Source organism: Lagopus leucura, unplaced genomic scaffold (assembly GCF_019238085.1).
Source record: "Lagopus leucura isolate 7727_CA_CO unplaced genomic scaffold, USGS_WTPT01 Super-Scaffold_73, whole genome shotgun sequence".
Classification (NCBI taxonomy): Eukaryota; Metazoa; Chordata; class Aves; order Galliformes; family Phasianidae; genus Lagopus; species Lagopus leucura.
The window spans coordinates 11728553-11746668 of NW_024962252.1; the positions used below are offsets into that span (position 1 = coordinate 11728553).

General features: G+C 36.0%; 1 protein-coding gene across 1 annotated transcript in view; it reads right to left on the minus strand.

Annotated features, from left to right (window-relative positions):
- Nucleotides 1-2593: 2593 nt before the first annotated feature.
- The window catches only part of TPO (thyroid peroxidase), a 31630-nt gene continuing 16107 nt past the window's right edge, over nt 2594-18116 (minus strand). Inside the window, 5 exon segments of the mRNA XM_042889101.1 lie at nt 2594-2835; nt 4281-4451; nt 4973-5231; nt 10369-10884; nt 17015-17221. Coding sequence (XP_042745035.1) covers nt 2594-2835; nt 4281-4451; nt 4973-5231; nt 10369-10884; nt 17015-17221 — 1395 coding nt within the window.

The following is an 18116-nucleotide window of genomic DNA, read 5'->3' on the forward strand; positions in this document are numbered from 1 at the left end:
TGCTTCCGACATACAGTGTCCCCAGACTTCTCAGAACATTCTGAAATGTCACTGACTGTTCCTGGACCCCTTCTTATAACAAAAGTCATTAAAGGCTTTGCACTACTCAGCTCCCCTACACCCTTCAGTTTTCTCTTTCATAAAAAGCTGTTCTACTTTCATCAGAAAATTCAGTTTTATCTGCACTGCTGAGAAAGTTTGAGCAGATCATTATTTTTAATCCCCCCAGCAGCTAGATGATTGCTCTAACAGAGGTTGCTCCAGCAGATCTGTAGCAAGTCATGAAAATTTTACAGGTGAATTTTGCAAGATTAGAGTAGAAAAAAAAAAAAGAAGAAGAATATAAATAGGGGCACAACCCTCTTACGCTAAGAATGTACAGTCTGGTACAAAGTCTTTACCCTGTTATTTCAAACCCTGAGATCAGACAAGGATTCAGAGCAGGAACAGAAAAGAAGGTAACAGCAGATGGAACAAAAACTATTGTTTCCAGGTGATTTGGCTGAAGTCAAGATAGGCTAAGGTCAAACCCAGCATAAGGGACTGGGTTTATTACACTGGTGAAAGAAATCCTTTTTTCATCAGGATACTGACAGTAGATTTTAAGGTTATGAGGATGGCATTCAGTCAGTTAAATTGAAATTCCTACTTACTAACATGTACGTTTATCACTGCAAGAAAGATATTGAGGCCCTGGAACGTGTTCAAAGAAGGGCAACAAAGCTGGTGAGGGGTCTGGAACACAGGCCATATGAGGAGAGGCTGAAGGAGCTGTGAATGTTCAGCCTGGAGAAGAGGAGGCTCAGGGGAGACCTTATTGCTCTCTATAACTTCCTGAAGGGAGGTTGTAGTGAGCTGGGGGTCGGCCTCTTCTCTCGTGTCATTAGTGATAGGACCAGGGGGAATGGTTTCAAGCTACGGCAGGGGAGATTCAGGCTGGACATGAGGAAGTATTACTTTTCAGAAAGGGTGGTCAGGCACTGGAATGGACTGCCCAGGGAGGTGGTGGAATCACCGACCCTGGGGGTGTTCAAGGAAAGACTGGATGTTGCGTTGAGGGACATGGTTTAGTAGGAGCTATTGGGAATAGGTGAACGGTTGGACTGGGTGATCTTTTAGGTCTTTTCCAACCTTAGTGATTCTATGATTCTATGATTCTATGATTTATCTAACAAATATCTCGTATGCTTGTAGTGCTACCAGTGCAGATACAGTATCCAACGCATTATACAGCAAGCCACTGCAATAAATTTTGGACTTTTTCATTCTTATGCTTACTCTATGACAACTGCAATAAGTTGTTACATACTCCTAACTTTCTTCAGTCTCATAGTCTCAATAACCTAACATTTCCCACTTAAGTTAGTAGACACAAAATTTATAGCACGAACTTGAGGTGTTCTTTTACTGTTAGAACTAATCTTTTCTCAGTTTAAAGATAACACATTAAATTATGCTTAAGTCTGATTAATGTTAGTCGCACTAACTGGATACACTGGATAAAAGAAGAAAGTCTGAAAGGGTCTCAGTAGATCATCATTCTCCAGATAGAGTCGAGGATGCCATTGCAATTCAGAAAACTTACAACCATGTTTTTGCTGCAACTGAGTGGAATGTTTGCTGTCTATATGCCTTGTTTTAATAAGATACAAACTTTGATTAATATTGCTTTTTGCTGTAAGCTAATTCATTAACATTTTTTAAAGTTGACATTTAAATTCTTATTTACGTAATGGCTTCTGTCCACTTCTGAGAGGAGTGTAAAGGTGAGCACAAGGGCCAGATGTACTTAAACACCACTGCTAAGGTGGTGTGAGTCGTTTAAAATTAGTCTTCTTATAAGACTTTAAATTGCTGCCATAAGTATATGACAAAAATGAAAAGCAAAGGTTGGTTTTATAATTGCTTCAGGAATAGAAGTAAGAAAGATAAAAGCAGCATCTCAAACCCTTTTGAAGCCTGAAATAGCATTTTTTCTGCCTTCCTGATATGAAGGTAGAAGACAGACCACGGTGGCAGTTGTAGAGGACTAGGTGAAGTGACAGCCTCTTCTGGTGTGTCTGATATGGCAGTTCTGGGAGCACTCTGCATTCCTGATACCCATAAGACCAAGTACCCGGTGCTTTTATTTACCTTTCTAGGAAGACTTCACTGCAACTCTCCTTTCTATTACAGATTTTCTGTGAGAAATGTTGAGATCCTTTCAGTTAAGGATCCTCAGCCTAGTGCATCCCTCAGGGATTGGATAGTTAAGATTTGTAAATCCATTCACACAGAAAGACATGCATTCCTGGCACAATTAACTGGTGCTGGCTCCTTGAGTTTCCACCAGAATTTCAAAGTTGGGCATCTCATGTTGCAGAAATAATCCCTATGTCTGAATTTGAGACTACACAGATCAAAGAAGAATAAGGAAAGGTTTACCCAAGAAAACTGGAGAGACTAATGCAAAAATTAGGTATTGGCAGTGAATAATTTGTTTACATAATTAAAAATATGTTTAAGCATCATAATGCATTACATGCTAAGAAGTATCTGTAAAATAACAGTTGCTGCTGAGTGGTTCACAGAAGATTCAGCATCATGAATAAACTTACCGATCACCATCCCTTAGTGCTTTCATTTGCTTTCCAATTAAACAGGCAAACAGGGGACCTGTTCTAGCACCTGGTAGAAAGTCTTCTACTAAACCACCAAGCCAAACATCAATATTGCTAGGATTATGGTACAATTCCATGATTTTTTCAGTAACTTTCTGATTAGTTATTATTGTATTCAGATCAGCTTGAGTTTCCAGTTTTGGTAAGCCACAGAATTCTCGCCAGTCGTTATAACCTATAAATATGATGATTAAAAGGAAGATTAGATTACTATTCGGCATGATATTTGAAATTAATGCATTCAAAAGCACTGGATTCTGACAACCTTAATTACAATCATGGACAGTTATTACCAAAAGTAGTCCTGCTGTTATTGGTTAAAATGATTAGAGAAATTACAGCAGGATTTGCAACTACAAGGTATAAAATATTACATCATTCTCATGAAGGAAGACAAGAATTTTAAGTTCTCCCATATTTAAGCAATGCACATATGAAATAAAGGTATATAGTTTGAGCTAATGCAGGCAGGAGCATTCATTTTGTTTGGAGATTTTCAGATCCAGGAATAAACCCTGAATTCCATTAGCACCTAAAGTTCTTTACTAAGGAGATTGTTGTAGGACATGTCCAGTTCCCCGGAAAATTTATATTTTTTTCCAATTCTTTTACATCTCTGCAATTAATTTTCTCCATCTCCCAGTAAAGCTTGCATTTCTGGTCCTGGAGACCAAAACTCCTTTTCTATTCCTATTTGGCTAAGACTTTTAAACTCCAGGCTGGAGTCCGACTTCATTTCTATTGGCCAGGTCCGTATTCCTAGCTACAGAGTCACACAGCTTTAACAGGAGAAATGGGGAGGTTTGTCACCCAGAAACATAGCAACCTTAGTTAATCAGTTACTTGTATTCTGTGTGTAGGACATCAGGCTCAGAGCATAAAAGCGCAACTGCATTTGTTCCTTATTCATGCAGACAAGTGGTCTGATCAGGTAGGGGATCAAGATGCAGTTTTACAAAACAAATGAAAGAGTCTCTGTCTGCTTTGCAGAGGGTTGTTGCCTTTGTGTTTAGAGGCTGTGGCACAGTTACAGGAGGATTCTACACAGGACTGTGAACATACTGTATGTTTTATCAGCTGCTGTAATTAAACTGATCCAAGCTCCAGCAGTCTTCCTCTAACTCTGTACACCCATGGTCTGGTGAGCTCATGGTCCTTGACTATTAGTTCAGCCTTACCCTGGGCTAACTAGAGTAAGAAATCCAATGCAAAAAGTAGGCACAAAAATGCAATATTTCTAAAAGTCAGGTGTACATTTTCTGAAGTCATTATCCACTCCTGGAGACACTGCAACTCCAAGTAGGTGCTGCAGTCAGAAAACCCCACTCCTCTGCAGCTGAATCCTGCAGGAAGGAGTCTCAGGTGCCAGGAGCACCCAGATCTACTGATCAGTACTAGTCTTTCACATTCCAGACTGCAGACTGGGGAGGTTATTTTAATTTCAAATGCTGGGGAATATTTTTTTTCCATCAAAGTTGAAAATAGTGGCTTATTGTGTTTTAAAGAGATTTATGTTTTCTATAAAAAATCTGCTAAGTAAAAACTTACAATTACATCCCAAATACAAACATTTGTATCTCTGTTGCTGATTGGAAGAAGATTTAAGAAAAATCAATAGACCTGGGAGTCCATGATCACGGCCACGCTGTAAATTCAGTGATGATAAATCAAGTGAACCATTGTTGGACAACACAAACAGCTTATCTGTTAACTCTTCATTCATCAGTTGACCTTGCACCTGCAGTTTTGCTGGATGTGCAAGAAGACCCCTTATCAATGGATCCAAGCCTCCTTCAAACATAAAAATAATATGTTACAGCATGTATATAAACCTCTATATTGTTCTCAACAAATGTGAATGTACGTATGCTTCTCTGCCTTTAAATGCTGGCCACATAGCCTTTTACATAAAAAAAAGAAGCAAAAATTTACTTAAGATTGAAATTGTGCTAATACAATGAAAATGTTCCACCTTCTTCATCAGGGATACAAAATTTGGCAATCTGATAATACATTTATCCACAAAAATGCAAACAAAAGATCAATTTTTTGTCAGTCCATCAGGCTGTTTCAATCTGGAGAGTAATCTATTTTATTAAGAGAACTATTTATCTAAAATAATTGTTTCAGTTAGTATTAATTCTATGGAACGTGTTCAACAACATAAATCAGTGGTGCAGTTAAATAAATGTTTTTATTCCTAATTTAAGACCAGCAATGTTAAAGAGACTGTAATACTTATGGGAAAAGCAAACAGAACAAAATAAAGAAACACACAAAGAACAAAAAAAACAGTTTAAATAAAAACATACCTTCTTTAATAAGCCTCCAAGGACTAAAGAAAACTTCATGCAAATGAAGATGTGGGAGTTCTGGATCATCTAAATACTGTGCATTCAATCGCCTTACTATCGGTTGGATTGTTGCATGACCAAAACGAAAAGCAGCTGTTGCAAATACGTTAGAAACTGAAGGATTCACTGTGGGATCATAACCTTTATAAAGGCCAATATACTGATTGAAAGCATCTGGGCCAATGATTTTGGGAATATAATCTCTTAAAGTAATAATCTGAAGGAAAAGAAAGAAAGAAAGAAAAAAAAGAAACATCATTCAGTGTTTTGATAGATGAATAGTAATGATTCCTGTGTACAGAATGCCTTTTTCATCACTCATTTGTTCCCAAGCATGACTAACAGCAGTGTTAATTTGAAAGTAACAAGATGTTAGTACTTCTTTTTGTAGTCTGGAAAAAATGACAGGACAAAACTAGTGGCAAAGTTCAGTACATAGTATACTAACCAGGTTCATTTAGCATCCTACAATAATGCTGGAGAAAGAGCTACTGGGCAGGTTACCAGTATTGCTCCCTTTCAGTTCAAGTGGGCAAATCCAGCTCACAAGAGCTCTGAGAGGATTTAAAGCCCGGGCATAAGCTGTAATGCCCATGAATGTACAGATTCTATTTTTAGGCATATGTATTGGACACAAATCCTCTTTTCTGAATATTTACAATGACCAGGCTTTAAAATACTGGTTCCGAGCATCCTTTAGTAGATATTTTATGCTAAAGTCTATAGACTCATAAAAACACACTTCAAAAATGAAAATGGTGATAAACACCTTCTGCCAAAAGTTTATGTAATATATCATTACAAAATAATATTACTATTACATGAAAAATATATGAGTACTTCTCCCCCCGAAAAATAAAAAGGTGTAATAAGATCTAATGCACCAAATAAAATGAAAGCTTGTTATAGGTTAAAGATTACACTGCACTCAATAAAGCACAAAGGGATGAATATCAAGCATAGTGAATTCAATAAAATACATTATAGATTCAATATAGTGTGCAAGAAAATACAGAGAAAAATGTACTTTGAGATTGTTGTAGAGGATATTGTAAGGTTAGCTGTCACAAAATTAGGAACTGAGAAACTTGTATCTTTACTTTAGGCATGAAAAAGAGGCAAGAAATCCGTGGCAGAGTTCAGTCACTTTTCTCATAAGACAGGGGTAACATCTTTATATTTGCAGGTATTTGAGGTTAGGTCATGCAATGAACACAATATTTAAAGACAGTAGGTGAGGAGTCCTTTTAGAGCTCCCTAGATACAGAATAAAACAAAATTCAAATAATTGCTGGAAATTAATAATGACATTGTCATTTGAGCAGTTAAGCTTTTGCTATATTCACAAAGATTTTGCAAGATAATTATTTCTAAACTTAGATTTAGTTAATTTTTACAGGCAAGATATGGCACATTATCTTATCATTTCAGAGGGCAGAAATACAGAATTTCAAAGCCTGGTTCATCTTGACTTGGGGTCGTGTGATTTGGAAGTATGAATGAGGCAGGTGTAATAAATCAAAAGCATGGGTAGAAAGGGATATAAGTACATCTTAAAAGCTGTGCAAAGATCTTAAATAAGGTTAGATCATCTCTGATATGACAAACATCCTGGTATGGCTTTTTTTTTTTTTTTTTTTTTTTTTGGCTCTTTTTAAATGAAATCCCAAGCTAAGAAGCTCATTAAGGCTGGATTGCCCAAACAAAAAGTCAATTCAAAATTTTAATTTGCTCCAGGGGCAAGATCTTAATTTCAGATTTCCTTGGCAGCAAAAGAGGAATTGTTGTTTCAAAACACGAGAATTAAAAGGATAAAGGTAGGAAGGAGTCATACAGCTGCTTTCAACTAGGCAAGACATATATATAATTGAAACTTATGGTTTCTAAATAAAGCTCCTCCAAGTAGAGATGAGTTTTAGACAATGAGGACTAAGATGATACAGCAGGAAAAAAAGAAGAATCTAGAATCTCACAGAGAACTACATTCAAAGTGTATCAGCATGTAGTATCCTCTATATAGACTCTGAACAATCTTACTGAATTTGTCTTCATTAAGACAAGGATAAACTCACTGTAACTGACATATGTAAGTGTTACGGAAGAAATAAATAGGTCACAAACCAAAAAATATTTTTCTTAAAATGATTTGGCATGAACTCCTCCCTGCTGTGACAGAATTATTTGAAAGATTTGAAATAACTGAGATTCTTCTGTGGAAACAAAGGAACATTGTCTGAAAATATGTCAATAAAATTAGAGCTAAAAAGTCATAAGCCTCTATAGAAAAGGCATAACAAGAAACTATAATGAACTATGCTACCATTTATTACTTATTTTGAGTCACTTTATAAGAAATAAATTTGGTTTGGGTGTTTGCAACAGCATAAGAGCTTTATGTGGGTATAGTGAGTCTGAACCTGCAAGGTATTGAAAGGTCTCAGCTCCTTGTAACTTTTATAATATTAGTGCTAATCCAATTTTTTCTTAGGAGACATTTGACATCTAATAGTATCAGCTCAGATTTACATAGAAACCTCATTATGAAATTAATTTGAAACAATTATGTAAATATTTCTACTGTCTCATGGCTGTAATTACTTCAAATGTACAATTTAGTAGAAAAAAATGAAAAATGGCCATTGTCTTTTAAACAGAAGTTATATGTTCAGTATCTAAATGACTTTAATAACCAATATGAAAGTGCCTCCTTGTGCCCTCCAACCAAGCCTTTGCTGGCAGGGCATCACATGAACCTGTAAAACTGAAATGTCCTTGCACTTGTATACAGCAACATCTAAAACAGTCTGTTATCAATAGTGTTTTTTATCCAAAAGATGAAACATAGCATCTTACCAGACATTATGAAGGAAAAAATCAACTCTGTCTCAGCTGTAACAAGGACAACAAAATAGCAATACTAAGACAGTAGATGTTCCAGAATTTAGTGATCTTCTCCTGTTTTGTCTACACTTTTTGTTTAAAGGAAGAACAAATTTTAACTATTGTCTTTCAAATAACTTGAAAGGAGTCTTCCAACTTCAATAATTCTGTGATTCTCTACCCTAATTTTTCTCATTCGGACATCTCAGAACAAAATAGGAATAACTAAAACAAGGAGATAGTTTCACTTCATTTAGCAAATGACAATGAAAAATGTCTATTTGCGTAAAACACTCTTCAGTCAGGGTATATATTTTTAATATTGCATATTGCAGAGTTGATGTTTGAGAGTTAAGCATGTGTCACATTCAAGAAGATAATTGAATTAATCACTGTTGGCTTATGTAAACAACTACTTATCAAAAAAGTATGTCTACAATGCAACAAAAAATGTGTTTTGTCCAAGATATCAACAGGCCGTTGTTGTGTTTGGTAGCACTGTCAAACTCCTATTGCTAAACTTTTGTCACTAGAGCTATTTATGGTGATAAAAAATATCTAGGAGAAAAGCATGGTCTAGAGGGAGATTTTTCAAATTCTTAGTCTAGAAAGAAAGGAAGGCTTTTTGTTCAATTCTCTATAAGTACACACCCACAGGCAAAAATTACACTTGAAATTATTCATTAAAAAAAAGAGAATTTGAGAAATGCATAGCAACTGAAACAAAATTTTAGAGTGGAAATCTCAAGATAACTTCAACTAGAGTCATCATTATGGTGCTGGTTAACATTCCACATTAATAGAGATACTGCAATTACCTCCTTTGAATGAATATCTCTGAACCAGCCAGATATAACTGAAACACAGTTCTAATGAGCCATATGCAAATCTCATTATTCTGTGATACTGGTTGAGATAATGAGTAGCCTAGATTTATGTGGTATAATGCTTTGCACAAAGAATTTTCTTTCAGGATAATACTGGGCATAGTTCAGAAATAGTTGAACACATAGAGGTATATTACGCATTTTCACTTTTCTTCTAACAAGTACTAACAACCATTCTGACTCATCAATGCAATTATTTGATGCAAATAGGTTATTTACATCCAAGAAGATTACATGATTAATGAAAAAAATGAAATGAATGCAAAATTTTTAGATTTCATTTTTCTCTTGACTAAAACTTCTGAAAGAATGAAGTGTCTTATTGCAATAGAGAAATTTTTCTACCCCCTCTTCCAGTTAACTTTCATAAAGGTCATGTTCTGGTAACAAATCATCTGCTTCTAGGAATCAGAAAGCATATGAAAATCAACAAGCTTTCAGTTTATCCTGGTTCTGATATAATATTAATGCTGAATCTCCATTTACACAGAAGCCCTAGTCAGAATTGGAGAAATGTCAGATGGAATAGTCTGCTTATCCAAGTCATCAAAAAAGGCTGATGGGACCAGTTATTCCCTGAGATCACTAAAGAGATTGGTTAGACCACAAACCTGAGGATGAAAGATAAGACAATGAAAAAAACTGTCCCCTGAATGTCGGGTATTCTAAAGGAGTGATGGCTCAGAAGAGGTAGCACTACCTGTGAGAAGCAGGGAGGAGAGAATCTCTGTAGAATTTTGCATACTATGTTTTAAAGGGACTGTTAGAATGTGGGAGACGCTAGGGTATTCAGGAGGGACTAAAGGTGGAAAAAGGGAGGGGTTAAAGGACTGGGGAGGAACAAGCATAGGAAAATAGAGGGAAAAGGGGGTAAAAGTGGTTGGTTGAGCTTGAATTGCCTCTTGATGGGTGTGCTTCTCTAACAGAGCCCTATGCTTGATGCTACAATTTATGCTATATTCTGCAGGAGAAGGAGAACTGTGAGGAAAACACAAGCCTGCATAATTATTTCAGGAAGAAAAGGGGAAAAGAAAGAGGAAATCAAAAAGGAAAAAGGGGAAAAAGAGAAGAAGGAATAGGGAAGAGTTGGAGATTAGACCCTGATTAATACAGCACTGAGAGGTTCATAAGTATTTTTACACAGAACAACTACTTGTTTATATAATTATCATAAGAAAGTAAATATTTTGGGCACTATGTAAATGCAGAGACATAGTTTTTTACTTATTTCCTTTACCAAAAACTATAAAGAAATGTATCTAAATAAGCTTCTTTAGACTTCAACAGACAAAATAGACATAGGAGAAATATGCAAAAATATGAAGAAGAGTAGAAATTGCCATAAAATCAGGGCACTGAGATCTGAGGTCTGAATAAGGAGGACATTGCATTTGGGGAAAATAGGACAGAGCAAACTTTAAACATATCAGATGGGAAGCATAAAAGGAGCTGGCACAGAGTATGCAACATGATCTCTGAAACTACTCACAGTAACATATTTGAAGTTCTATGATGGATTCTACTCTAGGATGGATTCTACTCTAGGATATTCACTGCTATGTGTCAATAAGCAAATAGGCAGCCCACCTGATGGAGAGCTCCAACAATTTTCCGTGATTCTTGGTAGACTGTCTCAGCGCTCCAGTGGCTGTTGATGGTTTTGAGGGCCCGGGCCAGGCGGTTGTGCTCTCTCAGCCACAGTGTGTGCATGGCTGTCAATGATGTGACCTCACTCGATCGGCTGTCCCCAGCCATAAAGCATTCAATCCTTTCATCTTCACTTTCATTTGAGTCCTGTGCACAAGGTGATGGAACCCGGTCTGTAAAAGGCAGGTATTCATGACCATTATCATGATGTTTTTTGTTGACTTTGAGAAGGCCTTCTTCACTTGTTAAATTCCTCAGCTTGTTTTCAACAGTGGAAGTGCTCCCATAGACAGTAGAAGCATCAATGAAAGAGGTTAAGCCATTGATCTGTTGTCTTGGATTTAGTGCTGATAGATTTCCAAAGAGAATACTGTGATCACCAGTGCCACATGTAGGAGATGAGCGATAGAAGGGCAGGCAATCCATGCCTTCGGATAATGTGTCATTGGTTGTTACCTGTATAACAAAAACATAGAATTTCTGAGCTGAAGGCAACACAGATATTCAATTAAGTTTTGCATAAGTATTTCTACCTGTGGTCTCCTTTTCCAGTTGTTTCCCAGGTCTAATGTAAGGATGTGACATTCTCTAAACTCATAGAGATGGTCTTCTCTCTCCTCAGATTTAAGTGAAAAGATGTTTCAACAACTTTCAAGAAAATACAGAAATAAATTAAAACATTTGCTCTATTTAGATCAAATTACTGATGTTATATCTTTTGAGTAGTTCTATGCCTGAATTAGCCCATTTTCACATTTAAAATTCATCACAGAATGTATCACAGTGGAGATGTGAACATCTGGTCAAATAATGTTCTGCTGAGCACCAAATGAAACAGGAGGTTTACATGTGTACATAAAAAAGTAATGAAGAATTTCAATGCCTGCAGTAGCATGCCATAAGAGCACTGTTTCAATACTCAATTTTAATCAGGCGACAAAACTAAAGAAGGCATACATAATTATCCACTCTGCCTTCTGCTGGTCCCACAAGCATTCTCCTACATTATTTTATGGGTTCGGCTTTTCTTAGAAGTTTTAAATCATAGTTATAGAGACTTTTGAGTTGGAAGAGACACTTCTCTCCTGCGGTGAAGAGGGACACGGACACCTACATCTAGATCAGGTTGCTCAGAGCCCCATTCAGCCTGACCTTTTTGACTGTCTTTATGAAAAGCAAAGAATGCTCTACTCCTCACAAGCAAAAGCCTTTCCAGTGCTTTGAACCCCAGGCAGCCAAGATGCTCAGATGATTGGTGATCCAATGTTTCTCCACCAGTCAGCATGGATATAGGCTATTGCTCAGTCAGCTACTCCAAATTCAGGTAAAGAGCATGGGTGAGATGTGTGGAAATTATCCAATGGAATCTTGCGATACAAGGGCATGAGGGAAGAATGCAACCCAAATCAAACAGCTGGAAGGTTTGCCACTGGTGAACATACAGAAAGGTATGTGAATAGTTTAAAGGCTGTAGGAACTGTAGAAGAGATGTTGGAGGGTGAGAGAGAAATGGAAGAAAGAAAGACTTTATGTGCACCATATGATATTTAAGAGGAAGACTCAGATAAGCAATTTTATTTCAAAGAACAGAGTTCATAACTAAATAAAAAATCACCAGGTTTCAAAATGACTAAAATGTATCTTCATTGTCAAATGCATATTTGACATTAGGAACTTTGTTTTGTTTTGTTTTGTTTCTGAAAAATACATTATTTCCAAATGGTAATAGCTCTCCATTGTGCAACAACGAGTCATAGCAGTGAGTTAGTTCCAGGAGTTTTAGAAAGATTAATATCAATTTAAAATGTTACCAAATGATGGATTCTGAGTTTTGTGGAATATAAAACTTTTTTTTTAACCAACTGGTCAACATGAAATAGGTATAGAAAGCACTAATGCTGCTTCAATATCTGAAAATAAAATTGTCTTCAAATAATCAACTAATAGTAAATAAATATTTTGTGTGGAAATGTGAGCAAATCGTTTTCCTTTGCATTATATTTTCTTGCTGTTCACATTTGAAAACTCCTTGGCAGAATACTGTTAATACTGCAGATGTTATATGAAATAATTTCTTCTTCGTACTTCTAAAAACAAAGGGACTACTCATTGAATTGGGAATAAAATATCAGACAACTTTGGAATAGAATTAATGAGTTTCACTTAACAAAAACCTTACCTCACTTATTATACCAAGTAATTTTCTTACTACTGAAAACTTGTGGCAGCAGGAATTGATATCAATAAAACATTTAGGTTAAGAAAGGATTTTGTATGTTTTTAGTTTTGTTTGGTGAAGAATTTCTACAAATATTCCTACACGTTAGGTACCAATAAATTTAAGTAGGTTAGTTTTGAGGGAAATACCTAATTTATTATCATTTTTCTTTTCTTCACTGATTACTAAAGTCAGTAATTTTACTCCCTTGGATTTGCCATGTAGTGTTTTTCCCTATGTTTATGTCTCTTTCTACTATTGTGGCTTCTTTTTCTCTTCAGTTGGTAATATAAGCAGGAAGATCATTTCACAGTACAGACACCTGAACTCAACAGCCACAGTGTAGTATGTATTTGAGTGCCTCTAGCTTCTAGTTAAGAGGAAAGCCTGGAAGAAATCAGGTATAATTGGGAAAAATGTAAGAGTTGCCTTTAAGTTGTTGAGCAGTGTGGCTCACAGCAAAACATATCAACAGTGAATGAAGTGAATAATCTTCGGTTAACTGCCTCTGCAATTTCAATTTGAATTGCTCTGTGCCCCAGTGGAGAAAAGCAGCGGTAATGAGCATTAAGGGACTGCAGAACTGTATAATGTAGTCTTTTCCCTTTTCATGGGATAAACAGCATGCAGCCAGCAGCTGAATGTGCAAATAAGAGATTCCTTATGTTATTATTCAAATTACATCAGAAATAATCAGAGAAAATTAAAAGTTTTTTTTCCTTCTGAAATGATTATAGAATAACATTTTTGTTCAGTACTAAATTAATATCTTTTTTTTTTTTCCTGTCCTTGTATGATTCTAAAGGGAAAAATATCAGAAATAAATCCATCTCTGGCCACAGTAGTTTTCCAGGTACAGCTGCATGCTGATTGAAACCGACTAAATGTTAACAGTTATGCATAGTAGAATCTGCTTACAGTGAAATTTTTCAGTGTTTAGGAATCAGTAATTGTTTCAGGAGACCACAATTTCTAGGCCATGACCACATTTAAATAAAAGCCTTTCTTGCTGTGAATTTGTTCTATGTCAAATAGTCTCTTTGAAAAGAATTTTTGCTGTTCTTAAGTGAAAGAAAACTTACTTATGGTTAAGAAAGTTTGTCCTCAAGGAAGACATAAATGCGTGATCTTAGACATGAAGATCAGAAAAGAGTCCATCTAACAGCTAGTTGCTACCTCTGAAATGCAGAAGAAAAGGCAGATACTCTGCTGGCTGTCTAATACACAGACTGATCTTTTCTTAGCTAGGACAGGAACTTGCCATATTATATAACACCTTTGTTTCTCCCTTTCTTTTCCAGCTTCTTTGCAACTGATCTAACCAAATGAAAGCATTTCAGGATCATATCTTATTATATTTATGTGCTATGCCTATCTTAATATCAACAATATAATTATTATTGAATAAAAACAGTAGTTCTCCTCTGAAAGTCTTTCTAATGTTTCACTGTGTCTCAGCTCTAGCCTAAAACAATCATTGGAAGAATGACAAATTCTCAGCATCCCACTTCCATGTGTCAGGCCTCAAAAAAAGCTAGTTTATTATTATTGTTGTTCATACTGTGGTATTCTAAATAGATAAGTACAGAAACAAGATTAGTATAGGCTCAATGTGAGAATCTCTGAGTGACTCTCTATAGCCTTTATTATGAAATGTCCAGAACAGAAAATCATAATGTTTCCTGCTAACCTATAAATAATTTACTTACACTTGTCATTAATATTAATGCACTTCTGCAAATTTCAATCTGTCTTTGAACTGCATTGTCTCATAACATTTTCCAGACACCTTTCCTAATTTGCACAGTCAAGAGCTGCCTTTCTCAAGTGAAAGCCCTGGAGTGGTCATATGGCTGAGCACATTTGTCTTCTCATGTGTTTGAATTTTCCCTTGGGTGCCCCTGTTCTAGATACACTGAAAGAGTGCAAACAGCAGCCTCTGTGTTCACATTGTTGGATAATACCTCATCGGTTTCAATACCTCTGGAAAGCAGCTGCAGTATCTTCATATAAAAAACGAATACATGAAAGTAAACATAGCTGTTTTCCAAATATTTGCCAGGTAGATGTTAGCTTTACTGAAGACTTGACAAAAGTGCTCATACTAGATATATAATACTAAATATATAATAAAAACAAAAGAACCACCATCCTCATATCTGCCCTTCTTTAAGCGCGAATAACAGAGGAACAAAAAGAGGCTGAAAATTAATGGAACTATAGTAAAGTAATGAATTCAGAAGTCAGAAACCTTATCTAAAACAGGATTGCATCTGGATTGCTTTATTTTTCTTTCCTGTGGCCATTCTGGCTATCAGACACTGAATCCCAAGGGTGATCAAGAGTTCTGTTATGACCCCACTCCTCTAGTAGGCTATATAATACTGTGCAAGAGCAGCTTCTGGGCCAGATTCATAGCTAACTTTAGGACATACACGTGTAATTTGTCCTCACAGCAAACTGAAACACACTCGGTGATGAAACTCTTCACAACTCCAAGATAGAAACAGGACTTATGCCCTTTGTTTACAACTTTTCTTATGCAGCAAAGTTACTGGTATATGGATAACACTAGCTTTGGAGTCCTTTCTAGAAGATCCCTTAAACTGCCTTCCTTTTTGAGCTGATGGGATTTCTAGGCAGCTTAAACGAGTCAGAGATCAATGACTAGATACCCATGGTTCCTGTGATTCATGTTTGATTCAAAGAACACTATGAGCCTGTTCTCAATTTAAAAGTCTGATCACTAATTATTTTTTATGAGTATGAGGACTCTTACTTTCACATGAGAATGAGGGCTTTTTGAAGTTAAAGATCAGTATTGGTTGTACATATGGCATGTAGAAAAACAAGAATCATAGTCTTTCAAAGTTTTCTGCAGTTTTATATCTATGGTATAGTAAGTAAACCATATTTTAAAAATGGGATACAATATGTAACCATATTCTGTCATATGGTGGCTTCACTCTCTACCTCTTTCATCAGGTCACGTGAAGCGCTGCTTATCAGGGATGGGCTTTCTGCCCTAGCTTGTCCTAATAAAAGAATGGGAATATTTCTGTGATTATTAATTAAGAGCATAAAGACAGGAAATCATATGCTAGCCAAAAGATGTAAATTTGAGCCAGATAGAAATCTGTCCATTTTTGTCATTGTGGCTAAATCAGGTTAACCAGTCACTCATACATTAAATACCTAAGATGTGATTTGAGAATTTGACTCCCTAAGACATCTGTGTTCTTTCTGAACACTCTCAAGCTATGTCTGCTGACTTTCAATAGTCCAAATCTCTAAGAGAGAATAAATTTACCTGACTGTGGTAAAAATGCAGGCAGTCATTAATTTCACTTAACACTCCTTAGGGATTATCTCACTGACTGGAAGATGAGCCACCTTTCAACACAGGGCCTAATTCAGTTCTCTTAACAGTCAGAAGAATATTTTTGTGTTTAATTGAAGTGGAATGAGGCACTTATATCAAAAGGAGACTCTGGTACACTCATCAGTTACATTTTGATGTGGGAAAAGAGTTTTCGACTCTGAAGAAACTTGCACGCTATGCAAACTTCAGTGCATAAATAAGCTGATCAGTAATTAAGCTCCAGCCCAAAGAAAAGTAATATACGTTGCTCTGAACACAAATTCATGCATCATATGATAAACATAACCCTCCTGCAGAATAAAGTAATGGTCTGTGTTTTGAGAAACAAAAAATGTATTTTGACTTTGCCACTTGCTTTTTTTTTTTTTTTAGTGAAAGAATGCTTACACTTTCAAATCAATTGGCGAGATAGAATTCTATATTTATACCAGTTTATGTTCTTTCCAATTCCCTAACAAGCTTTGAATTCAAATTTTCCATCTATACAAAGCAAAGATGTGATGTATGTAACTTTCAGCAACCCCTTGCAGACTGTTTTATACATATATTGAAACGTTACTTTAAAAACAAAAGTATTTTATATAATATTTTATATAATATTAAAGACGGCACTTTAAAAACATAATTATTTCTTATCTATTTCTCTATTCTCTGTGATAGAATTCAGAACGTTGACGCATGAAAACAATAATACTGGGGGAGGCATAAAGTTTCTCTGCAACATAAACTTGAGAAGTAGAAAAATATATTTGTACTAAGTACTGTAGCTGTAGTTTGTTATCTCTGTAAAGCAATTTAAATCTGTACCTGTTTCATGTTATAATTACACTGTATATCAATACTTCTATCACCATCTGCTGTACTGTTGGTGGTCTACCAGTTTCCTTTGCAATTATTTTAGCATATGTATGTCTCTAATGTATTTTACATTATTCACTTGTCTAGAACCTGGAGTTTGTCTTGAAGAAATTCATTTAAAGTCTTACCTTTATCGGAAAGCATGGATTTTGTCTTTCACATGTCATCTGACACTCCTTTCCTGTTAAAAAGCTGGTTCTACTTATGCTCTGAGGTGTGAATGAAATGTCATGGTCTATGTACTGTCCCCACACCATAATGATGTCAGAATATAGGTTGTCTTCGGTGACAGCCTCATTAGATGTGTGAATTATCTTCCTTGTCACCTCTCGAACCTGGGAAAAGAACTGATTTACCTTGAGTGTCAAGCAGTTCTTCTCATAATCTGATAAAACAGTACAATCAGGATGAACAGTAATAACAGGTATCTTTTCCCACATCCCCTCCTTGGAATACTTCAGATTGCAGAGTACTTTTAATGGCTTACTTGAAGAAAAGAAAAAAAAAAGAAAAAAAAAAAAACCAAAATCTGACAGTGTTAGTTCTGTTCAGGAGCTGAAACACTGGTGCCCAATGCAGATTAAGATGTTTCAGTTAAGTTTCCTATGTATTTGCCAAATGATCTGTGTATCTTTGATTTGTTTCTTCTCAGAGAATTTTGCAAACCTTGTGCTTTTCTTTATTCTGCCTATAAGTTTTCTTTCTATTTTTTTTTTGTTTTCTTTTCCTTTAACAAATGGATTCTGCTGAGCAACCTCTGATCAGCATGGATACGCAGCGGTTCTGGCCTGTTCTGAATAAAGAGATCATTTTATGCAGCCCAGAAGACGGCATGGTAGCAAATACATGGTAGCTGGAAACTCTGCTTCATTATTCCAGGTAGGGAGAAGCCACAAGTATTTCCTCAATCACTTCTGTGAAAATTACACAGAGATACAGATGCTCTTAGAGGGAACATGTGGAGACACCAGTGCTATATGCTCAGCTGACATTGATTGCTAACTGAAGCCTTTGGAGCAAAATCAGCAGTCAGTTTGATATGATTAGGATATCGATATTATTCACAAATTTTTCCCTCATGCTGCAAAACATTCCATCAATTAGGAGTCAAGCAGTTGAAAGGGCAGCACATGAAGTAGAGTAAAAGTCTGTAATAAATATGAGGGTTATATAATGAATGCATAAGGCAGATATAGTTAAATAGAATCTGTGAGGACAAGAAGCAACATG